This window comes from Rattus norvegicus, chromosome 4 (assembly GCF_021556685.1).
Source record: "Rattus norvegicus strain SHRSP/BbbUtx chromosome 4, alternate assembly SHRSP_T2T, whole genome shotgun sequence".
In the NCBI taxonomy this organism is placed as follows: domain Eukaryota; kingdom Metazoa; phylum Chordata; class Mammalia; order Rodentia; family Muridae; genus Rattus; species Rattus norvegicus.
In genome coordinates this window covers 85,445,264-85,470,459 of record NC_141537.1, presented here as the reverse complement: position 1 = coordinate 85,470,459, position 25,196 = coordinate 85,445,264, and the positions used below count along the sequence as shown (strand labels likewise).

At 49.7% G+C, this 25,196-nt stretch overlaps 1 protein-coding gene across 2 annotated transcripts in view; it reads right to left on the bottom strand.

The window, feature by feature from the left end:
* Positions 1-6,755: 6,755 nt before the first annotated feature.
* Mindy4 (MINDY lysine 48 deubiquitinase 4) overlaps positions 6,756-25,196 on the bottom strand; it is a 110,978-nt gene continuing 92,537 nt past the window's right edge. For both annotated transcript variants that reach the window (NR_197244.1, NM_001431721.1), the window contains 3 exon segments: positions 6,756-11,129; positions 18,919-18,991; positions 19,513-19,693. Coding sequence is in view for 1 of the 2 variants with exons in the window: in NM_001431721.1 (NP_001418650.1) it covers positions 11,081-11,129; positions 18,919-18,991; positions 19,513-19,693 (303 nt within the window). In the remaining variant the exon portion in view is untranslated.

The following is a 25,196-nucleotide window of genomic DNA, read 5'->3' as shown; positions in this document are numbered from 1 at the left end:
CGGTAAGTAGCAGCGCTTTAGAGCAGAATGGGACTCAAGGATCTATCCTGTCCACTTGCAGCTTCTTGGAGGGCCTCTCCAGGTCTCTAGAGCTAGTTGCCCTATCCTAACGGCAGGACAGTTCCTGATCCTTGCATGACCACCGTGTCCCTGCCGGTTACTGAGGAAAGCCCATCATCACAGAGGGCAGCCAGTCCCTCCTGACCTGGGAGCATCTTGCTCATCCTTAAGAAACCACAGTGTAGAGCACACAGTGTATGCAGAGAACTCCCCCACTTCTCGGAACCTGACCATCCCAGAGCAAAGTCTAAGGGTCAGTCAAAACCAGGCTGATTTTGCACAGACCAGAAGGCTGCCAAAAAGCCTGGGGGTGTCTAGAAGTTGCAAAGGACAGAGGAGAACTCTAACAGGCATTCCTGTAGGGAACTTTCACATCTGTTCTAGAAACATCCGTCCATGGAGTCACCAGCACTTCTCAGCTTTTCACGGGAACACAAGTTCTCTAGGTGACTTCTTAAAATGCAGCCTCTGCTTCCTAAGTCTGACTGGGACTCAGAGTTCCATGCTCTACCATGCACCCAGGGAATGCCAACTAGTCCCAGAGGTACACCATGAGTGGCAAGGGACTGAGTTGTTAGAGTCACAAGCACAGCTAGCTGTTTACCCAGTGGTCAAGCACAACTTACTGTTACTTCTTCCAATTGAGCAGCTAGCCTTTGCAAGAGTGGAAGGCTAGTTCTTACTTTGAGATAACCAGTCAACTGTCCGTTATCAGTAGAAAGTATTTTCCCTGATTCTGGATGCCAGAGAATTGACTAAACATATCTTATAGTCAGAGACTCGAAGAGCAGACAGTGTACCCGCTGGTGTGCCATGAGAGGGACTTGGGCTCAGTAAGGTGATATGCTAAAACCCTTGTGCAAAAGATGGTTCAGAAACAATAACATAGTCCTCCTGGTGCCCACCCTGTGCCAAAACTGGCATTCATGCCCAGGGGGACATCTAAACACTGCAAACTGGCTCGGACCCCAGCCAGTCGAGCACCCCTGCCAAGGGACAGGATGGAAAGTAAGTTTGTGATGCTCCACCATGTCCCCTGCAGGGGATGGGTGAGATGCAGGCCTGAGGACGGGAAGTGGTAGCGTGGGTCTTCGGGCAGTGGAAGAACCCCACCTCTTCTCGGCCGTCAGGAATGACTTCCTGGAGGAGGGAATGTGGCAATAGATTTGTTTATATCAAGGAAGGGAGGGTCCAAACAGAAGGGATAAGGCTGGCCAGCTAGCCAAGCCAGGCTCATACGAGGTTCCCATGAGGCCTCTTTGCTTTGGCTGGGTGGGTTTGACTTTAAGAGACGGACTTTAAAAGAGGGACTCACTGACCTGCGAGGTGAGTCTGTCTTCTTCCCACTACTTGAACTCCAAGCAGTGGCCATCTCTGCAACCTCTTCTGCTGCTATGTATAGATAAGGAGGCCTGAACCGGTGTGGAGCACATAGATGGAGATGCTGGAAAGTGGGAAGGCTAGAGGCTCTCTCTATCCCTCTCCTCCCGCCTGGCCAGTCAGGGGTGGGAGAAGAGCCGAGTGAGGGGTCAGCTCTCAGAAGGTGAGTATGAGCACAGGGAGGTAGGACAGAGAGAGGAGAGACCGAAGCAGGCCCCACGCTGAGAGGCAGTGGGGAACTTCTGCCTAGCCCCTTTTTATATTCTACCAGGTGTACACAAGTGAACTGAGAGGGTAACAGAGAGCAGGCCCTAGGGACTCAACTGTCCATGGCACACACACACCCATTCCCAGACTCCCATCTGAAAGCAGCTTTCTAGACCCGATGGTTTTCCAGAAAAGGAAACAGGAGATTACTGGAGGTACAGCCCCAAGATGTGTGTGCTATGGCTGGGAAGGGGGGAAGTACTTGGAGTTTTCTGCAATGGTTTGGAGTAATAGGAAGTAGGCTCACAGATATCTAGGCTCACCTTAGCTAGCTGGCTTCCTCCAGGGTCTGTGGGCTGCTGACCTGTCTCTCTAGGCTGCTCACTCTTGGGGAGAGGGCTGAATTGAAGGAAAGACCAGGCTCCCACACAATAGGGCCTGGGTGTGGAATCAGGACACCCAGATACATAAGCTCCCAGAATCTCAGGAAACCAGGGGAGATAAGAGGGGAGGGGCTGCAGGAAACTCCACCCACCCTCAGCCAGGGAGATGTTCTGGAACACCCTCTGCTCCTCCACAGAGCAGCTGAGCAAGGAGGGAGGATGAACAAGGAGAGAGGCTAGCTTCAGGGCCCATCACCTGGCTCAATCTCATTTTCCAAGCCAGAGACCAATACTTGGTATGAGGAAGACCAAGCAAAAGAAGGCATTTCTCCATGAGGCCCAGGAGCCACAAGAGGGCAGGTCAGAGGTGCCAAAGGGAAAGCCAGCCACCATTTGGGAGGGGACTTTGGGAATGATGGGGTCAGACTCTTCTCCAGGATTTGGCCAATATGCATGAGGTCCAGCCAGTCTCATTCTACAGAAACAACACATATGGTCATACTTGTACCTCAGGCCCTCTTGCTAGCTCTCGGAGCAAGACCAACCATTGCTGAGCACTTCTGGTGGCCAGCTCTATTCTAAGCACTCTATGGAGGATCACACACCAGAAGGGCAAGATGTGCTCCCATTACTGCCATCACAAGAGAAGAGGAACTGGGGCACAGTTACTTCACTTGTGTGCTTGCTTGTGTTGTGAGGCGGTCTCATGCAGTGCATGTTCACCTTGTATTTGGTTTGTGCCCAAGAATAACCTTGAATGTTTGATTCTCCTGCCTCCAGCTCCTCAATGTTGGGGTGACAGGTTTATGTCGTAGTGGGAGTTGAATTTAAGACTTTAATATCAATTGAGCTACACCCCCAAACTGTTGTTTTGTAATTTAATTCAGAAGACATAAATGGGAATAGGGGACAAAGACTTAAACCGAGCAAATTCCAAGTTCGAAATCTAAAACACTCCAATATCCCATCTCGCTACGTTGTCTTATAGCACACAATCCATGAATGGTGCAGCAAGGATCCCCCAAACCCAGGATGACAACAGCAGAGGAAGACAGATGTGGGCCTCTGACCCAGGGCTCTAGGAGAGCCTGACATCAGACAAGGGTATCAGGGTTCCATCCTGGGGCTGCAAGTTTGACATCTGATGGAATCTCCTGGTTCTCGGGGGTTGAGCATTTTCACGATGGCCTTTGAAACCCCAAACATCCAAGGGGGGGTCTCATACCTTCAGAACATAGGGAGGGATACCAAGTGACCCATGGTAAGAGATTGCCCAAGACTACCAAGGGACTGTGAACCATCCTGCCTGGCTGGCTGTATTCTGCAACATTAGCCTTTAGGACCCAAGTAATTCTTGCCATCCAGCCCAAGGTCACAAGGTCAACAACAGTAAGGGAAACAATGGACAGCAGTCAGGAACAGAATCTGAACAAAGGCTTGGCACCTTCTCAAGCTGAGGCCCCAAGGCCCCTTGTTCATGGTTTTCCAAGGCAGGCAAGTAGAGGAAATCTGCATCTGAGGCTGGGGTGTTTTACAGACTGTTCCCGGGGAGATCTGTGGATGCCCAATTAGCCAACAGAGGGAGCAACTGCTCCAAGCCAAGCTCTGCTTGGCTAGTAGGAATGACAGCAGGACTTGAATCCAGGACATGGCCCCATGCACCTGGTTCCTAGGCTGCCTCATTCCCCCACCTAGTCCTTTAGCCCTAGTGCTTAAGTTGGTCTCTTCTCTAGAGTCTACTGTCCATATTGTTGGCATCTTAGTCTTCTGGAGACAGCTTAGAACCACCCCTACCCTAAAGCCTTCTGTGGGTGCCCAGTACTCATAGGAAGAAGCAAACTCCTCAACCTATTTAAAGACCTTTTGATTCCTTGCTAACATCTTCAGCTCCCATCACTCCTAGACCCCTCAGTTCCTTCCACCTGATAGCCATGCACATTTCCCCCAACCCTACCCCCACCACAGTGTGTGCGGTGCACGCTCTGTCTGCCCCACCCAGTCCTCCAAGAAGGAATTGGGCTTGTGGATGTGTAGGGTACAGGTCAGGAGATCAATAGTGCACAACCGTTCCTCAAGTGCAAGGTTCCCATGCGCAGCAATTGACTGTTTACACACTGTCCTCATGTAATAATTAATCATGCACCAGTGCTTCCTGTACTGGGGCAGGAAGGGGCAGGAAGGGGCAGGACGGGGCAGGGCTCAGGGATGGTATTGACACCAAGTGTCTCAAGCACCTTGAATGTGAGCAGGCCACAGGGAGGTGGCCAAACACTGTGCTAATCACCAAGTGCTCTGAGGCTTCCTGGAGAAGTTGGAGTTTGTCAACCTTCATAGACTCAAGAGGACCAAAAAAAAAAAAAAAAAAAAGATAAACACCCGCCCTTATCAGAGACCACAGGAAAGGCGGCAGGTTTAATCTCAGAGTAACCGGACGGTTTAGATGCCCAGCCCCAGTGTTCAGTGACAGGCTGTTGGACACACACTTTGGGGAGTGACAGGGCAGGGCTCAAAGCAAGTAGCTATAACCCTCAGCTGTACTCACTCATACCTGAGGAAAGAAGGAAGGGCTCTGGGCCTAGGGAGAAGGAAGGAAGCACAATGTCTATGATGTGGTCACGTGTGTGCATGTGTGTTTCATCTGTGTTAAGGGAGAGCCTGTAGACCATGACCTACTGTCAAGGATCTGGAGTGGTGGCAGAGAAGTCAAGAGCATCATGAAAGTACCCTAGGGACTTCCCAAGGAGGGCTTTGACGCCAACCCATATGATTGGTAGGACACGACAGCTGGACCAGGGGGCCAGAAGGCAGGACCCAGCCATACTAAGGATCACCATGGAAGGCTTCAGTAGTGACAGACTCGTGGGGATGCAAACACTGCTGCTGTGACTTTTAGGTGGGCAGAGCTCATGTCGGGCTGGAAGGGGGGCAGGAAGAACACAGGAAGAAGCAGGTTCAGGTATCACCTGGTGGTCTGGCCTGCAAAAGCCTGCCACAAAAGAAGTGCCTCAGTTCCCCCATCTGCAGAGACAGAGAGGGCCTTTACTGACTCTCTTGGAGAAGAACAGGTATTTGTGGGACTGGGCACAAGAGAGAGTGCACAGTGAGGCCACTTGCAGGCAATGGTCACTCAGCCCTCAGCCTGCCTGGTGGGGTCCTGAACCCTCTCTGCAACTGCTAGATCTACTAGAAGCTCGGGACCCTGCTTAACACAAAAGCCCTGACCACATTAGGCCTGGCTCTGCCATTTATCCGCCAACCCCCATCCTGTGGGCTGCAGTGTGCATGAAGCAGTCTTCATTATCACGATGCATGCTTGGCATTTTTGCCTGATAATCACACCTCTCACAGCCCCATGAGGATTAGGGAGGAGGGAGAGCTCTGGTGGGTGGAGCCAAATGCCTGCCAAGAGATTTGGCAGCCTAGTTTGATTGCCTCCTATAACTCTGAGGATCCTTTGAGGGTTCTGTGTTAGGGCCCTGCACAGGACATTACCACCTTACCCATGCCTGTGCTCCTTACCTGGGCTGCCTTCCCACCCGCAGCCCCCTGCTTTTCCCCTCACCTAAAGAGACAGAGATCTGACAGAACTTTGAGCAAATCCCCTTTCCAAGGGAAGTGCCCCACTCTGGCCTATATGGGGTCTTCTTCTGCTCTTGGCTCCTGACAATGGTCCTCTGAGAACACGCTCTGTTTTTCCAGGATGAAGCAGACATTGTGACGGCCGTGTCTGTCTGCTCACACTGCTCTTTAGTCTGGAATGATCATTCATTCAATTATTCACTTGTGCTTTAAGGCCCAGGGTAGAAGCTTGGAGACGTTTCTACTTTGTTCATTGGAGAGATTGGCAAGCAGCATCTATTGCTGGGTCCTATTCTAAGTGCGTCTGTGTGTGACCTCACTTTATCTTAGAATGCTGTGAGGCTACAGCTTCACACACGAGACACGAAAGCTCGGCACACTTAAGTCAAGTGCTTCGGGCCACTGGGTCAGGCAGATGCTGGGGCAGCTTCCTCCTCAGACCTACACGTTGAGTTTCCTGTGTATCTCTCTAGACTTTATGAAAACCACAAGCTCTGTACCAGAGCATTCCAGACTAAAACTGTCCCACCATTTTAAGAGGCAGATTCTGGTTGGGGGCTGGGGGATGAGATGGACCCTGAAGGAGAAACTGCAAGTATGCTGTTGCTCTGAGGGCCACTCTGAGTCACAGTGAGGTTAGCATCCAGAACCAGGAAAAGTCCTCTGCCGCCTGCTTGGCAGAGCCGAGTACGTACGGAGACTAGGTCTTTTCACTCTCAGCAGACTGAGGGTCCCTGCTGGCCCTTGGTCAGAGCTGGTGCCATTCCTGTGACACAGACACACTGGGGGTAATCGGACAAAGTCTGAGTGCACCCTTACCTTAGGATATCTCTAAGCCCTGGCCTAGTTCTGACCGACAGGAATCCTGCTGTCCTGGAAACTGCTTTGTGTGGTGCCCCAAGGGAATAGAGCTAATGTCCTCCCAAGCTGGCCATCCCTACCCTCTGGCCATAGGGCAATTTGGGCCTACAATTAGCAAGGGTGTCTTGTATAGAGGCATCAGATGCAAGGTCTGAAAGGGCTGTGTCTTTGCTCCTAAAGCCAAGTAAGGCAGTTCCCAGGACAATTTCTTGAAAGCTTGGAGTGGACTTCAGAGTCTATCTCCAAGTAGATCAACAGAGAACTACAAAATCTTTAACACAAATGTATGTGGACGTTTGTAATTTTAATACAGGTTGGGAAAGGCAATGTGACACAGAAGATACCCACTTATTTTATCCCTAGAAAAACAATACACACAGACAGGCAGTGACAGCACACACCTTTAATCTCAGCACTCAGGAGGCAGAGGCAGGTGGATCTCCGAGTCCAAGGTAAGCCAGATCTACAGAGCGAGTTCCAGGACAGCCAGGGCTAAAGAGAGAAACTCTATCTAAGCAGAGAAACTGTCTTGAAAAGCAAGACAGAAAAAACTAATGTGCCCAAGTGGACAACCCGCCCACTCCTGATGGAAGGAATGGTGGCTGGGTCTCCTGGGTAAAGTTATGGCAAAAGCCAAGGCACAGAGCACTCAGAGCTGATCCTGTGTGTGCTGATCCTGTGTGCACGGAAGGACACACGGGCTTCACATGGCTCGCAAATGGATTCCATGGAGGAAAGACTTGGTGTTCCACACAAGGAATGGGAGAGAGGCTGTCCCCACTGAAGAGCTGGCCTGCCCTAAGTAGATGAGGGAGGACTCCCCCACATAAAACATCCTGAGAAACGAAGGAGCCAGAACTCTCTGTGTGCCTAGTGGTGGCAAAGAGCAGCCTCTAGAACGGCCGCAGCATACAGGTCAGGATTGTCTAGCTCCTGCCCTCTGGAGCACGGCATAGGCACCTCTTTGCTACCACACCACATAACGCTGATGGAGACTGTCACCTGGGAGCTTGTCAGGTGTGTGGTCAGACAGCAGCAGGAGTCACCACAAGGTGCAAATATGTGGTGGTCAGATGTCAAAGCCACCACAGTGTGCATCATGAAGAGAGATGGAACTGAGGACTGGGGGGTAGAGAGGAGTATCCTATTGCGAGTGACCAGCCCTGCCACCCGGAGCCATGGGCCATGTCTGCATCTGTAGCTATGCAGCTGCAGGGGTCAGTGTTGATGTCTATGGCTCATATTACCACTAGAGAACATGGGGACCCATCTGTGGTAGGGGCAGCTACTGGGGACCATGTGGACGTCCAGGGGCTGTACAGAGCTGGCTCCATCCCTCACTGGCTGTGGTACTCTGGAGAGCTGGTTTCATCTCACTGACAGTGAAAGGGGCCCTGTACCTCACCCAGGCAGCACCATGGAGTGGGCCCTGGTAGTGGTGGTTTGGGAGAGGTGATCCCCACACCTCTTGCCACCTCCAGCAATTGGGAAGACTGAGCCCAGTGGAGCTAGCCCAGCACTCAGCACTCAGGAGAGTAGGTCCTGCATCTTCACTGGGCAGTACAGGGGTGTGGGTGAGCTCACCCCAAGAGTGTGAGCTGTGAGAGAGGCATAGTTGGCCTGCCATTGGTCTGCATTAAGGTGGCGTGGGTGCAGGGGTGCCCTTAGCCCTCTCATCCCCCACCACCTGTGGCAGTAGGAGGAACTGACCCCGGTTGAGGGGGGAGGGGTGTCATGAGAGCAAAAGAGCTGTCCTTGCCCCTTTCAGGCTGCAGCACTTGGGAGAGTGGGTCCTGAACCTTGACTGGGCAGCACAGTGGAGCTGGCTCTGGAGGTGTGGGTGCAGGTGAGAGCATGGGCATGAGAGCAAGAGAGTTAACATTGCTTCCTGCAATGGAGGCATGGGGTGGCCTAGACAAGGCAGTGCTGGAGAGCTCACCCTGGTGGTGCTGATAAGAGACAGCCAAGGGCTGACCAACTCAGCTACCTCACAGGCCCAGATCCAGGGCTCTGAGTTGGCCCACCCCAAAATCTACATCATCTGTGAGCAGCTGGGACAAGTAAAAGGGTCGGTTCTGCTGTCAAAGCTGCAGGATCTCCATGACACAGGGCAACAACAGGATAACTGGAAGAAGTACCAGTGAGGATTCAATATTAATGGTGTCACAGAAGCCAGAGACCTCAAACCAGACCAATGACTCATTGCAATGAACATTTACCAGTGAAGGTGCGTGGACCAAAGGGGACACACAGTGACATGATACAGCTTCTACAATGAGATGTTTTCTCTGCTTTGCTTGGGGGGGAGGGGGCTGTTTTGTTTTTTGTTTGGCTGGGGAGGTTGCAAGGGCAAAGGATGGCTATGAGGAGATGAGCAGGACTGAGGTGCATGATGGGAAACTCGAAAAGAATCAATACAAAGTCAAAACAGCAAACAACTGTCTGGCTGACCCTCTTCTCTGAAAGAGCCAGGGGTGGTTCTGGGTCTGGAGGTCTCCTGGAGCAAGGCTGGGAAGTGAAAACAGGCTGCCCCGGCACCTGTTCAGATGAACATCTCAGGGGAAGGGAGGACTTTCCTCAGGAGAGTTTGGAGTTAAGTGGCCATTACACAGGTTCCACACACGCTGCATAATGTCAAAAATCAACAGTCACGGCCTGTGTGTCCCTCTCTAGATCAAGAAGCAAATGCTAAAGAGAAAGCAAAGTCAACAGAAAAAGAGTAGGAATTTGTCTCCACTTAGAGTAACAGAGACAGAAAAGTACAGGCCCTTAGCACATATGTATGTGAGCATTAATGTTTTTAATGCAGTTCGGGAGAGGGCTGTGACGCCTACCACTGCACCCACAGAGAACACTGTCCCCTTGTGAGGAGGGGTTTCGGTCCTACAGCCCTAAGAGTGTTACTGAAAAGGCTTCAAAGCCTGGGAGCAGTTATACCCATCTCTGCCTACCTTCCTCTCCACAGCGTAGTACTTGTGTATCTGCATCAGGGCTCCGAGAAGAGCAAGCTCTGTGCTTTGTTGGGTCAACCTTCTGCAGTAATGCTGGGAATTGTTTGTTTTCTCTAGCCCTGCCAAAGAGCCCCTGGCAAGGAGACTAAGTGGGTTTCATTGAAAAGATACTTTTCCTCCCCAGGCCGATAAACAAGGTCATTGCAGGGAAACCAACTTCCTCAGCCAGGCACTCTGCAGCTGTCCATCTCTGGCCAAGGAAAACAAATGCATAAACATTTCAAGGAGATATAGGAAGCATTTCTACTGGGAACCTGCTGTGAATGGCCACTAAAGTTTACACAGTAAGCCCCCAGGGAGCCTGGGGCAGGACACAGCCCTTCCCGCCCTCTGCTTCTCCTATGGCATAGTTGGCTCCTCCCTGCCTCTGCAAAAATCTGCAGTTGGGACACGGCATGTGCCCTAGGAACACAAGACAAGCTCTGTAGTTGTCCCCCACTACATCCCTAACTCCTTAAAGGAGGGGGTTTCTTCTTACAGCGAGGAGACCTCTTACTACAGAGGACACAGCCTAGAGCAGCTAGGCTCCTAAACTCCATGGGCTGCCAGGCTAGGGGAGGAGGTATCCTAGTTGGATAGTCATGTGGCGGGGACTCTGAGGTCTGGAGCTTTACCCCTAGGGTACCTCTTGTAACTGCTGCAAGCAGCCCTGGACTCTGGCTCTGAACCAGCCAGCACCTTCCCTAGCTACCCATTGCTGTTTTATCACCCTTCATGACAAAAGCCAGAGGATGTACAACATGTGGTGACATACCATCTTCCCATCCAACCTCTCTTATTCTGCAATGTGAGTTCATCTAAAGCCCTGCCCACTCCCACAGCAGCCAGTTCTCCCCATAGCCACAGGGAAGTTGACACCTGATCCCTCTGCTTGTCTCCATCATTTTTGCTTGTCTGGGCAAGAAGTCACTTCCTGGGTAGCGTTCTACCCTTGCCCACCCCATCCTCATGTGGCTTCACAAGACAGCCAGGTCTTCCCTGAATTGGGCTCTCCAGACCTTTGGCTGCTCTTGGTAGCTTGTATCTTGGACTATGCTGCTCCTGTGGAAAACTGAGAGACCTGGGGACCCAGTCGAGGACAACTCTGGGACAAAGGGCAGGGTTTGTCCTCAGATCTTGGCTAGGAGATGCTTTGCCAGTCGGGGTCCTGGGTCTCCACCCGTCTGTCCCATCTTAGCCATGCTGAGAGCAGACCTGTGTTCCACTCACACCAATGAACCACAAAGTCTTGGCCCTAGTCATAGGCTTGACTGTTGCTTTATGGAAGCTGCAGTAACAAGGCTCCAGAGTCCCCAAGGCCAGTGACACCAGAAGCCTTAGAGAGAGGGCTATCCAAGAAGGATGCAAACGAAAGGCAGCAGAGTCTCTGGTGGCCTCCTTCCTGTCTTTGGCAGTCACAGGTGGGCCAGGAGGGACATCAACAGTGCACAGGACCCTACCACAGCCCTTTATGGAAGGAACTGGAAGACTCCACATGCCTCTGTGGCCATGCAAACTCTGGCAGGGTGACTCCTCTAAGAGACATGACCCTAAAACCTGGGGTCCAGGGGTCATCCCAGTGATGAGTGCTGAAGCCATAGAACTCCATGCATCCAAGGGTCACAGGATGGGGTCTGAGCCATTCCAGTTCACAGATGCCCCCTTCCACCTATGAAGAAAGTGACAGCAGAGTGTTAGAGTAGCCGGGACCCAGGATATAGGTTTTGAGAACTCTACCCTGCCCACTCGCTCTCCATACTCTCATTCAACCTAAATACCTATATAGCTCGCAGAAAAGACTCCAAGGACCCTGGTAACAACAGGGAAGACACAGGTGACAGGAAATTTGTCCTTCTGTGTCGTAGCTGACTGTGCCTGGCTCTGACACTACAGCTCTCTAACGATTTAACTCATCCAAGTACATTCAGACTCGGCTCTGCCCCAGCATGTCTGGCGGTGGCCCTTCAGGGGCACTTGTGTAGGACCAGGGAAACAGATATTCTGGGATGTCCATGGCCCAGGAGAGGAGCAAGGAAGGTGAGAAGAAAGACGCAGAGGAGACTGGACAGCCAGCAGCAGACCAGGGCATTGCCAAAAGAAGCTAGGGAGCGCCGTACCACAGGAACAAGCAGGTTTTGAAAACTAATTTAAAAAGCCTTATGAAGAACTAAGTAGATAAATGCTAGATAAATCTCAGAGACAATGGAACAGTGACTGTAGGTGAGACCAGGAGATAACCTAACACTGTAGAACTGATTTGCTAACCAACCAGGGGAATCGTATTTAGTGCAGATGGAGAACTATGCAAATCTACCACAACAGTAGTCGCCTACATGTGGCTTCTAAGACCACATGAATTAGAGTGAGGTGTGGCAGCACTACAGTCAGAGCAGCAGATGGGGGCTAGGCAGTGTTTCATAGTGTATGAAGTTTGGAGAGGGAACCAACGTGTTTTCAAAACCAGATGTTGAGTCAAAATCCTTACTGCCACAGGCAAGGGGAAAAGAGAAGCTTTTCTTGTTTTAACTCAGCAACTCTCTGAGGAAGCCCAAAATCCCACGATTGGAACTTTAGCAAGAGAGAAAACAGATCCCCTCGGAGTAACAGTGTAGTACTTCCCACCAGAATGACTGGAAGCAGGAGGCCTTATTCACAGAGATATAGAAGGTCCTCCCCAGCCCCAGGTTCATGCTTTGTTGTTTCCTGCTTGGTGGTGACAGCTTGGGAACTTTTAGGAAGTAAGGTCACTAGAAGATGGTCTCTGGTGATGATACCCAACCCCTGGCTCCCATCAGACTCAGTTTTCTAGTCTACCGTGCTGTGTACATCCTCTGACATATGTTCCTGCCACTAAAACCAAGCTACTATACCACACAGGCCCTCCCCACCAGGATAGATTGAACACCCAGAAACTATGAACCAGCACCAAGAACACAACTAAAGCGCACTGGTTTCCCATCCATAGGACAACCATCTGTAGACAAAGAAACAATAGCAACAACCCCCATCCCCCAAGCTGAGAACAAGCCTATGCTAAACACGAAAGCATGACTTTTCCTGCCATTATTCTGTAAACAATATAGTATAACAATCGCTTGCATATTAGATAGCAAAAGTGCCCAGAGACTAAACCACACAGAAAGATGTGTAGCCACGTGTGAATACTACATGGCATTTTAGAGAATGGTTTCAAGCAGACTCAGATTTTTCTATTTTCAGGTGGTCCTGAATCCTCCCTATCACTGTAGGCAACAAGTGAACGGTTCATCTTGGACCTAGCGCTCCTCACCCTTCTTAGTCCATCTTCCAACTCGACCCCCATTTTCTTCCGCAGAGCTCTTGGCTTCTTCAGCTCTCTCCACTGCTGCCTCAGGCTCTCTGGTTTTTAGGCTAAAAATTACACTTTTCCAAAGGTAGCAGAATTCATACTCCCTCTGTATTCTAACTCACTTTCCTTTCAGTTATAAACAGCTTCTTAGCAGATTTATAAATTATATTTCCCCTGTTTCACATTTTCTATGTTTTACATCATTCCATTCTCATCAAAGAAACAAGCAGATTTCTTGTCACTTGAAAAAAAATCACAACAAATCTTAGCTTTAAATTCTCTTTCTCCCACAGAATGCTTCAGTAAGGAAGATAGTGGTTTCACACAGCCACAAAAGAACAATTAGCATCACATTCCATTCCCACCAGGGTACACCAGGGACACGATATACTTCCTAAAACCTCGAAGGTATGTGAATTAGTGTAAGACAGAACACGGCCCTAATGTATACCCTAGTCTGTGTCCCAGGAAAGCTGGGTATGTGAAATTTTTGTAAAAAACCAATCTGCTTAAAAGGCTAGACTACGCATGTGAGGAGAGCCAGCATAGGCATAAATGTTCATCTGAGGAACAGTTCCCAAAATTCTGTGTTCTCTTTGGTGTCATTTGATGTCACCCAGCCATGCTACCCAGCAATGCTGAAAGATCTCACTCCTATAGGGACACGCAGCTTTTTGGCAGTCAACCCTTGACTCCCTGCAGGAGAAGCATTTGGTTATGTTTTGGTCACAGTACTCAGAAACAATTCCAAAGGAGATCTTTTGAGAGCCAATGCTGAAAGAACCACCTTTGTAAGATCCATTTTCCAGCCTACCCCACGCTGGGAATTGAACACCAATGCAATCATCGCTGCCTGTGCTTTTTCCTAATCATCAATGTGGAATCCCAAGGGTTAATCTTTTTTTTTTCTTTGGTTCTTTTTTTTCGGAGCTGGGGACCGAACCCAGGGCCTTGCGCTTCCTAGGCAAGCGCTCTACCACTGAGCTAAATCCCCAACCCCCCAAGGGTTAATCTTAACTACTAGATGTAGGAGAGCTAGGTGGCTCAGTGATCTCTGTTGCCCAAAACCCTTTCCCAAGCTTCTAGTACATCAGGTAGACGGAGGGAACTCTATCAGGTTTGGTCACTTAGATAGAGCACATCTACTTTGATGGAACAGAGCCATAGCATTTGTCTTCACTGTCTGAGTGGTAGACATGGCCACCATACTGGTAGGCAATTTGACCACTGCCTTTGCACCTCCGGGTCAGGACAGAAGGGCTAGCTGCCTTGTGAATGGCTTCAAAACCAAACACAGAACTAGTAGCTCAACCCGATGTACTTCCTGTGGGAAAGGATCCCACATGGGGTCAACAACAGCAAAAAGAAGGCAGGCCTGTTATAATGCTCCAAACCGCTTCAGACATACCCAGGGGTCCGTTTGCTGGCCTTGATTTTCCAGACAGTTTGTGTGCAAGTTTCTGTCCCTGCAGTAGAGCCATTCCAAATCAGAGGTGGCTCTAGAGCTAGCCCAGCATGCTCTCTGCCAGCTGTGGCCTTGGCCAGGCCTCCTCCTGGCCCACCCAACCTTCTGTAGGCTCAGATTCAGGCCACTTGCATAAGAGACCTGGTTTGGAGGTGACTCACAGCACTTGTGGTAGGCTCAGGAAAGCTGATATCACCTGTTGCCTAGATTTCTGAGGTGTGGCAACACTCCTCCACCCCAGCTCACCCTTCTACATCTGCTCCGAAGCCCACTGCCCTCCCAGATCTTCAGCAGGGAAATCCAGGTCTTTGAATATTCACTCTATTACACAACTCAACACACTGTCCAGTATTCACCTCCAAGCCTTCTCCCTGGTTGGATCCTTCTCCTGCCCACCTTCCCCTGAATGTTTGAAACCCCTGGTAAAGGTCAGGAATACATCTGTGGTTCTGTGTTCTACCTTAGAGTGGCTTGGGAAAGTGAAAATGATAATGTCTGACAGCTGGGCAGAATTGAGTTCAGGAGAACAACTCATACGATGAGACGAGCCAGGGCAGGGTAGGAATATGTGGACCACAACACAGCAGAAGAGTGTGTCTGACATAAACACTGGGCTCCAGTGAGAGCTCCTTCTATGGTAATGGGCACTGTGAATGGGGATTCCAGGCAAGGGCATCAGCAGAGAAGAGGGTACTTAGATGGGTAGAGCATCCCTGTGGGAGTGAACACTTGCCAGGCCTCAGAGACACTAACCCACTCTGGAACTGGTTTGTATTTCTTGTCTGAGCCTCCAAACAGAAACATCTGGACCCTAGCCCCAGGCCCGGTTATGAGCTCTTTCCTCTGCTGTCTGGCCTATTGACAAGTGTTTCATTTTTCTTTCACTCCAGTGAGGACGGAAGCCTGGGAGAGGTCAGCGTGTGCTGTTGGAAATGACCCCCAAAGAGTCTGGTTCGGCTGATGTCATTTCAGAACAACAGGGGGTGGGGCAAGAGATGTACCCCACATTCCTGACACAGCAAAGGTAACAGGAGACTCCATGGGGCTGAGATGTGCGTCATACCAAATAACAGGGACAGCACAAGGACCTAGCAATGCTTCTAATCAGGGTGCTCTTCTCTGAGGGCAAACCCAGAGTCTGGGCCTGTGCAATGCCTCCATGACAACAGAGCCAGGTGGCAGGAAATCACACTGTCCACTCAGTCACCTACCACCTGGCAGGGACAGTGAGGGTCCAAGCTGCTGGGGATTCAAGGTGACTCAGCAGACCGCTATGTGGGGAACCTTGACCTCCCCATCTATAGAAGAAAGGGGAATGCTGGCCATTCCCTCTATTGATGAAGTATATTGCTAGACGGCCGGATGTGGTAGGCACATCCCAGGTAGGGCCTAGAGAGAAGCTCCCACAGGGTGGGCCATGATTCCTGCAGGGCAGCAAGGCTGGGCTTAAGGATAAACGCTCATCTTCCCCTGGATGTGATCATGCTTGATCCTGAAATTGATTTCCATTCGACTGAACTCTCTGAGAGTGGGAACTAATTCTTATCCAGCTGTTTCTTCTAAAGAAGCAAGACAGAGCTTCCATGAGTGTTGGCATGTTGAGAAGGAAACTCCACCCACCAGGTCTCCCATGAGCCTTTCTCCTCATGTATGAACAGGAGGACTTAACACTGAGCTGCCTCTCACCAAGTATGTGAAATCTGACTCTGAGTTTGGCAGTGACCTGAGCATGGACCATGCCATGAGTACCCTACAGGAAGCAGGGTCTGCCCCCTCCCATCAGTCCCATAGCCAAGATCACGCCAGCAGGTCCCCACAGTGATCTCAGGGGCTACTTTCCCAAGTTCCTCATTTGAGCTGTTTGAGAATCTGTAGAAAAAACAAAACGCAAAGCCTTTGTAATTCAACCCCTTGGACTAGGATTCCTGGCCTGCTGTTTCCCATTACAGTGGCTTGTTATCTGATGAATCAAGGGGACAAGGACCCAGCCATTCCACTCTTCATTCTGCCCCTCAGCCTTCCGGGAATAATTCTGGGAAAAACTCTGGGAAAGTTCTCCCATGGTAACTAACCAGGTATAACCACCATGGTGAAGGCACTGAGAACACAGAACAGGCAAAAACATGGTGTTAGGAAGAAAGTTCCCTAGCCTCTGGCTATCACACAGACAGGCTTGGTACCTCCCTTGGTAACTGACATACAAAGGCAGGCTCGGAAGGCAGATGGACATTTGCCAGGGAGCCAGGGAGGCTCTTTCCCATCATTAGAACAGCACTTCTTAAAAGTAGGGCCTAGAGAGAAGCTCCCACAGTTAAGGGTGATTGTCTGAAATAATGAGGACCAGAATTCAAATCTCAGCATCCACGGAATAAGCCAGGTGTCTCACATATGCATTGCTGGGGCTTGTTGGCCTAGGCTATCCAAGAAAATATGAACCCCAAATTCATCAAGAGACTCCACCTCAAAGGTGCCGGCTGGGTGGTTATAGAGGATGCCTGCTGCTTTCTTCTGGCCTCCACAGTATGCTAGTTATACCTGCACACACACACACACACACACACACACACACACACACACACACACACACACACACACTGTGAACACAAATGCATGAATGTTTTCATACGTGGTCCTAGGGCTGTGGCAGCACCAGCAACCACTAACTGTATAAAAGTTCACATTCTCAGGCCTCACCACAGAGGCCCTGGTTGGCCTGGAGTTCTAGTATATTCTTCAAAGGAAGCTAATGTCCACAAGCCCTGAACCTAAGCTCCGGGTCAAGACTCCCCAATGAGTAATCCAGAATTCACATGGGCTTCCCCTAACCATCCTGGGGATGGATGGATGGGGATGGGCCTGATGTCCCAAAGCCTAACTATTTGATGCTGTACAAACAGTCCATTTCTCTGTGAGAAACACTGAAGCACTCGTGAAAATGCTATGGCTCTGTTTCATACAAGCCTGGGCAGGGAGCAGACATGACAGCAGGGAAAGCCAGGCCCCACTCCCCAATTCAAGCTGCTCTCCAGCACCTCAGGCATCACTGGGGGATGGGGGAATGGGTTTGGGATCCTCCTAAGAGACAAAAGCACCAACAGAACAGATCCAAGCCCACCCTCCATGATGGTGATGATCCCAAACTGAGCTCCGTGCCAGCCATTTCAGACTACTTCAAGGTAGGCCAAAACCCTGAGCCATCAGACTGTACTCAGAAAGCCAGTCAAGGCTGGGCTTATGGGGCAGCCAGGCCAATCAGGAACCACCTATTGTCAAGAGGGCAGTGAAGGACTAAGGGGTACTATTGGTGGGAGGGGAACAAAGATAAAGTCAAAAGGAGGTATCAAGGAGTATCCCAGTCTGAAAGGGATAGAAGCTGTGCCTAGGGGACAGTTGGGGCCCTTCCCCTCCAGAAAGGTCACCCTGTGGCCTCCTCTCTAGCTTGCATAGGTACCAATGCCAGGATCACCCTCTTTCCCCTTCAAAGCCTTCACTCATCACCTTGAATGAGTGGCCCTTTGTACTTGAAAGGACAGCGACCCACATGTGCCCCTAATCCTCTGATGAAAGCAGCCAGCCTATGACCCTGCAGGAATGCTGTATCCTGGGGGGGGGGGGGGGGGCAGGGATATGTGCCTGCAGCCCTCCTACTTCCCCTTCCTGATGCTTCCACAGTGCCAAGGCAGTCCTTGCTCCGTCCCTCAGTCCCACTCAAAGGTTTGTTTGTCTATGGGGAGCCACAGGCCTGAACTCCAGGCCTGCCACATGTATCTCAGGTGCTCAGTATCTCAGAGTCAGGCTGTGATTCTGGCCTCAGCTGGGGAAACAGATTCCTCTTGACACAGCACCGAGTCACAAATGCCAAGGACAATGACGGTGAGAGCTAATGCTAGAAAGCATTAAGCAATATCCTCATGGGCTCCAAGCTGCCATTGTCCCACTTTACAGATGACAAAGTAAGTCAGATAGGGAAGTCCAGTGTCTCACAGCCAGTCTGCAGCCTGGCTCCAGAACGCATGCTCAAAACCATGCGACCTGCACTACGTCCCTGGAAAGCCAGCAGAACCTTGTCTCCCCCTGAAGACACTCCTCCCTGCTTCCCTAGTCTCAGGGCTCTCCTAGTCATCACTTCAGACTTGGAGAAGAGCTGCCCAAATGAGCCAGAGGCTTCTCCAGGCGATAGCCCGCAGGCCCCACAGAGCACAGCCCCAGCCTGGAGCACATCAAAGCTTAAGAAGAAAGGGACAGGTTTTTCCCAACTCAACCCTGGGCCACAGCCTCCCCTAAATGCAGTCTGGACGAGGTGTCAAGGACCAACCGAGTACCTCAGAGACAGGACCATCTCTACCACACAGAGGGTAGGAGGTACTGCTCTTGTGGGCACTCACATCCCACCACTCCCTGGCTATCCCATTCCCTCTCCCAATTCTATTTAGTCCTTCAGCTCCTGAAAAGTCAGCAAACTTCAGCCGGGTGGAGACATCTGCTTAAGTATAAGCCCCCAGGCCAATGTCTAATCAGCTGCATGGAATTACCTGACCACAGCTCTCTAAGTCAGGCCACCCAGGAAGCTGTCTGTCTTCCTGTCTACAGGCTTACTATCCCCAGCCAATGCACATCCTGGCCTCATGGGGTGAGGTTTATGAAGTTAGAGGCAGCCCCACTCACTTGGTTCTGATACAGAGCTCAAGAGGAGGGACAAGGTCACTGCAGTTGTCCTCTGGGGCAGTCTTGGTGGTATCTAGGAAGGAGAGGAAAAAGCACTATGTCATCTCAGGGATATGCACTGACCCTGCGGCCAGTATGGGCAACTCCAAGGACCCAACCAACCCTTGTGTATTATGGACCCATCTTCAGCTTGACTGGATCCTCCACCCTTCTTGGTCATTGATTCTTACCAAGGCAGTGCTCTGGACTCTCTCCTCCAGCCTTCACCAAATCCATGCCTTACTTACTTCAGTTACCAAAATATGTTTTCTAAAAACAATTGTGGTCTCATTATTCCTCTACCCTAAAACCTCCTATGACTCCCTACTGCCTTAAAAGCAAATCGGAACATATCAGCATAGCTTACAGGGCACTTGCCCATATGTCATCTTCCGTTCCTAGTGTCATCAAGTGCTCAAAGCCCACAGCCCTCCCTTGCAGGACAGCCAGGCTAGCATCACTCTCTGGCTACCCATGATTATCCCAAGAAGGTATGTTAAGGCTGGTTCTGGAACAGCCAGGGGCTCCCTGAGGCGATGAATTAGGGTGTCTCACCAACAGTCAGCCGTATCTCCTCCTGCTGGTTGGCCAAGCCATCATAATAATACAGGTCAAAGAGCCGCTCAGACTTCCAGTCGCACAAGAGCTCTGGCTGTAGGCTGAAGAGGATGCTGAAGTGGCTCTCACTGCAGACCACCCAGATGGGGAACCTTGGGGTCTTCAGGAAGCAGCCAACCTGAAGGACAGAATGACTTGAGGTAACATACTGACCAGCTGAGGCAAAGCTTGCTTCTCAGAGATCCTTGGGGCGATGCTAACAACCCCTTCCTTCTGCCCAGACCACAGGCCCACCTTCTAGAGCTGACCAGCCCACTACAAGAATCACAGGGAACTCACACACAGCCTCCTACACACACACACACACACACACACACACACACACACACACACACACACACACACCCATTGGTCCCAAGTGACATCCATGCCACAACCAGTTATCTAACTCTCTCTTCTCCGCCTGTCTCTCATACAGCTCACTCGTGTGTATCTCAGGCATGGCCTCCTGATTCTTGCTGAGCTCCTCAGTCATTCAGCTCACCGACCTGTGGGCCTTCTCATTCTTTGTCCTCCCTTCTGAGAGCTTTGTCACCTCAACTACTCACTCAGTCAGAGAGCGGGTTATCATTGGCTTCTTCCAATTCCCAGGGGCATGTCACCGAGCAACTGCTCCCTCAACCACAGCACCATAGTGCGTCATTTGCCTTGTGCTACCACTCAACACATGCTCCACTACCATGAGCCTGATCAGTGTGCCAGCAAATGGTTGAAAACTGGAGGTCCTCAGGAATCATACTGGACTTCAATTAGATTTGTGCTTTCAAGACAGGTAGGATTGGGAGCCCTGGGGAGCAAAGAGGGGAGGGTCAGGGTATAGCTGGCTATTTGGTAAAGGGAGCCTAGCGCATGAGGCTGGGGCAGCACCAGAACATGGAACAAAAAGGCTCTGGTGACTGCTAGACAAGGACTCCTATGGCTGGCCAAGTGTGATGGGAACAAAACAGAGACCCCCACCCAGAACACTGGCATGATGCTTCCTGCAAAGAGATAACTGCTTTCTGAGCCCTGTGGCTTAGAGTACACTTCTGTGAGTGTCTCAGGCAGCACCTCGTCTGCCAATACTGTTACTCAGCAATGCTGAGCTGGTCCCGCCTAATCCACAGCCTCCCCTAGGAGATGGGATATTTGCTGCTCCGGTCTTTACAGTCTCTGTTTCGATTAAGGAAAGATTTAAGCTTTTTTCCCAACAGGGAGAAGGGCACACCTGCTCTAGGGCCCACCACAGAAGAGTGGCAAGGCAGGTCCCACCTTGGGGTAATGCTGAGCTACAAGTGCCTGGGATAGAGGGGCTGTGCTCAGAATGTCCCCCATGAAGGACTTGCCTATTAAGTGGAGTGTAGGGACCACATTCACAAAGTACTAGTTGCTTTCTTATCTACAATAAACCCCCTCTCCGCTCAGCCATTGCAACACTCACCTGGATGGCAAGATCACTCCTCCTGAGATATGGAACATTAGGGCTTGCCTGACCCCCACCTAACCCTTATATAAGCTTGCTTCCTTTCTGTGCTCAGAAGAGCCTTTTCTTGGGAGACGTTGCCTGGCTCTATGCTCACTCAGAACAGCCGGGAAAGCGCCTCAAGCCAGCCATGGGCAGGCCTGGGTGCCATCAGCTCCTGAATTTTCCAAATGAGGGACAGAGGGCGGATTGCCATTTATAAACAACAGTCAAAAGATTAAGAGCAAAACAGCTGCCCAGAGGGCTTAGAAATGAGTGTACTCATTCACAAGCCTTTTCCACAAGGAGACATTTTCCAGAGAAACTTCCTTAGGGGTCTTAGGGAGCTGGGTGTGCCATTTTCTTAGTGCAAGCCAGGCTCTCTCTTGTGGGCCATGCTACCCTATAATAAACTGCATTTGTTTGTTTTTATTGTTCTGAACTTTTAAACTTATTTCTACGGTTGAGGAATAAACTTAGAAGATTATGGTAAGCCTGCGCTCTGCCACTGAGCCACACTTCTAGCTCCTGAGATTTTACTGAATGCCGTTCAAATTTTTCCACACCACATCTATGCTGTGAGTTTTGACAAACCCTGTCCAAGTTAGTAAGAATGGCCTTAACAATGATCGATTCAGAACATGCAAATGGGCGTCTTCTGAGCCACAAACGTGCTTTAGGATGTACTATTTCTCAGGAGAATAGCTTCCAGAGTCGACGTTTTGAGGTCAAGGATCCTACCTTTTAATGTGCTATCATGTCAAAGTCTCCCTCCACCAGCTTTGGCCACAAAGGCCAGCTCCCTTCGCATCCTCACAAGCTTTTGTGCCCTTTATATCTCATTCTCTCGCTCTCACGGAGACTGTGAAGCTGGTTTAATCCCCCCTCCTCGGAGCTGGGGACCGAACCCAAGGCTTTGCGCTTCCTAGGCAACCTTTGCTCTACTACTGAGCTAAATCCCCAACCCCAGCTGGTTTAATCTTGATTGTTAAGGTGATGTGATGGGAGCAAGTTTTCACATATGTATTTGCCAAATGACTGGCAGACTTCTAGATTTTTATCAAATCAACTGCCACAACCTTCTCTGGGGCTGTGTTGTTTGGGTTTATTTTCAGTCTTGTTTTCTGGGGTGTAGTTGTTTGTATGTTGTTATATGGAGACAGGAAATCCACATGTAGCCTAGGTTGGCCTTAAAATTCTAGATTCCTAAGAGCTAGAATAGCAGGTATATATCACACACTTAGATCTCCTGTAATATTTTATATTAAGTGAACTAACCTCCATTAATTTGCCATCTATCCATTGTGGGTGTGTGCATGTATTTGTGTGTGTTTTCGTCCATCCATTTATCTATCGTGCCTACGTTTCATTGTATGCGCTGGTGGTTGCAAACTCCACTATGCACTTCTGACTACCTGGGTCCTCCTGGGCACTTTTTCTTTCTTAGATAAACACTTTTGCAAACCCTTTGAGATTTTCTTCCCTTGATGCGCTGGGGTCTTAATCTAGTATCTTGAGTGTGATAGACCAGTGCTCTACAATGAGTTATGTCCAAGTCCTGTTTGGCATTTTTAATTTTCAGTTTAGGGAAAGTAGTATATTTATCATACTGAAACTCAGACTTGATATGTTACTCTGATCTTTTATGTATTTCAGAAGATTAACTAGAAATCTTATATTACCTTGGTTATGTTTAGTCCTTGATAGTTTCACGTTGTTGGGTTTTTTTTTTGTTTTGTTTTGTTTTGTTTTTCTTGTTTTTTTGGGAAAAGTATCTTTTTGGGTTTTGCATTGTCTTTATCAAGAATGTTTTTTATTTGTGTGTGTGTGTGTGTGTGTGTGTGTGTGTGTGTGTGTGTGCGTGTGTGCATTGTGTGTGTGTATACTATACCCAATCATCTTTGTAAGCTTTCAAAAGATGACTATAGTGTTTTTCAGTTGGCTTATGTTTATTTTTCAATAGGTCATTGCATCCACATATGAAATTTAAGGGGTATTTTTAATATTTCCTAAACATTTAGTTATTTTGTATGTGTGTTATTTTGTTTGTATGTTATTTTGTATGTTCACGCACACAGATACGTGAACATCAGAGAACAGTGAGGAGACTCCTTACCTTCCTTCTACCACATGGGTTTTGGGATTTGAACTTGGGTCGGGGTTTGGTGGCAAGCGCTTTACCTGCTGAGCCATCTTGCTTGTTCTCAGGGGTGCATTTTAAACCTGGATCTTAATCTCACACAGAAGTGGGGAGCGGCTCCAGCCAGTACCGACTGCCGCATTCAAGTGCTTGTTCTCAAGGATCAGCACTTGACCACAAGCAGAATGGCCTTCCTGTCTATGATGGTTGCATTCATTTGATGTAATCACACTTTATCCTCAGCAACACAAAAGAGTACAGGGACACAGTGCTAGAGAAAATGAGATCAATGAAGCCAGCAGAGAGATGATTTCTCTCTCTCAAACGAGTATACTCTCAAAGGAATATAAACGTGCAGCACCTCACCCTGTCGGTCACCACCATGTCTCCTGTAACCAACAGAGGCAGCCGCTGACTGCGTGTGACCCACTACTAACTGGAACAGCGTGTTATCACTTCAGAAGGGCTGAAATGTGAGGAAACGGCCATCCTAGAGGCAATAAAATACGATGCTTCGATCAAGGAAAGGCCTACAAAGGAGTCAGGTGTTTGGAGGGAAGGTGACAAGGTGAGAGAACTCTACTCAGGGGGATGGCGGAGGTTACAAAGACTTTCCTCTCAGAAAGAAACATTAAGGTAAAGCTTAGGCAGGGGAGTTGGAGGGGACAGCAGAGGCCCAGAGGAAGAAACGACCCCAAAGAGGCAGTTGTTGCTAAAGGCCCAGCATCGGGAGCTAAATGAAGAGGGAAGGGCCATCTCTGGGGGGTCCGCAGGGCATGGACGCTCGGGATTTAATCTCTGCTTTAGCTGTTCGTGCTCAGGCACAACAGCGAAGACCACAGAATGTGTGGCTTAAACAACAGAAGCTTATTTTCTCAGAATTCGGGAGCATTCTGAAATCAAGGCGTCATCAGGACTGTTTGCCAGAGATAGCTCTCTCCAGCTTCTGGCAGACTGGCGCTCTGTGCCTCACAAGGTCTCTCTGTGTCTATGCACTAATCTCTTCTTATGATGACGCTGTTGTGTGGATTAGGGCCATCCTGGTGACCTCGTTCTAACTTAATCACCTTCTTAAATACCATCACCAAATACCCCCCTGTTCAGAGGTCCCGGGGGTCAGGACTTCACATATGAATTTTACCGGACACAACGTAGCTCATGACAATCCTGGAAACTGAAGAGCCCTTCACTTTTAAGCATAGAATGGTGTGATTGCAACTATGCTTTTAAAGATTGTACTGCTTTAGTGAAGTGACAGCATGAGAAGTGGGGGTGTCAGGATCAATGATATTCAAATACTGGGTCTTCCTCATGGCTATGCTAATGCTATTCAGTAAATGGGGCCAGCTAGGCCAAGAATTTGTCTCCGTCCAGGCCTTGAGTGTTTAGCTTCCTTGAGTGTGACTGACAGAAGGGCCAAGACACAGTGTTAAGATGAAGGTTTCCACGCCCTGGGTCTTTGGGAGTAGAAGAGGCCAAGGCCCAGCCTTGATGACTTCTTAAGAGGAAAAGCAAGCACATCTAGAATCCTTTCTTTAGTGGGCTTGTCATGGTACAGCACAGGAAAGATTCTATCCCCCACACGGGACAATACTCCCAAACTTGGCCAGCAAATGGCCCATATGGGTTCAAGGAATTTACAAGAAAACAGCTACTGGGCCCATGGTTTTCCGAAGAAAGAATGATCTTGACTGTTTTTCTCACCATTTGCTCTCTACTGATCAAATCAAAACAGGTTATTTTTTTCCCAGGCAGCCTGGACCATAGGAAGACATCAGGGCTCATGCTTAGCATGGAGTCTATGAAACTGGCCAAGCGTATCCTGTTCAACCTGCAGATTGTCAGGCCAGAGAGTATTAGAGCCTACCAGGCTCTCGGTGCTTCTCCTAGGCCACATGGTCAAATTGCTGCCTTACTCCTGACAGCAACACAACCAGAAAGGAATTGTCCCCTTTCCTCTCCAGGCAGTTAGAGCCCACACATCTGCATTCTGTGAACTGGGTGTCATTCAGATAGGGGTCAGGAAGAGGCACATCATCC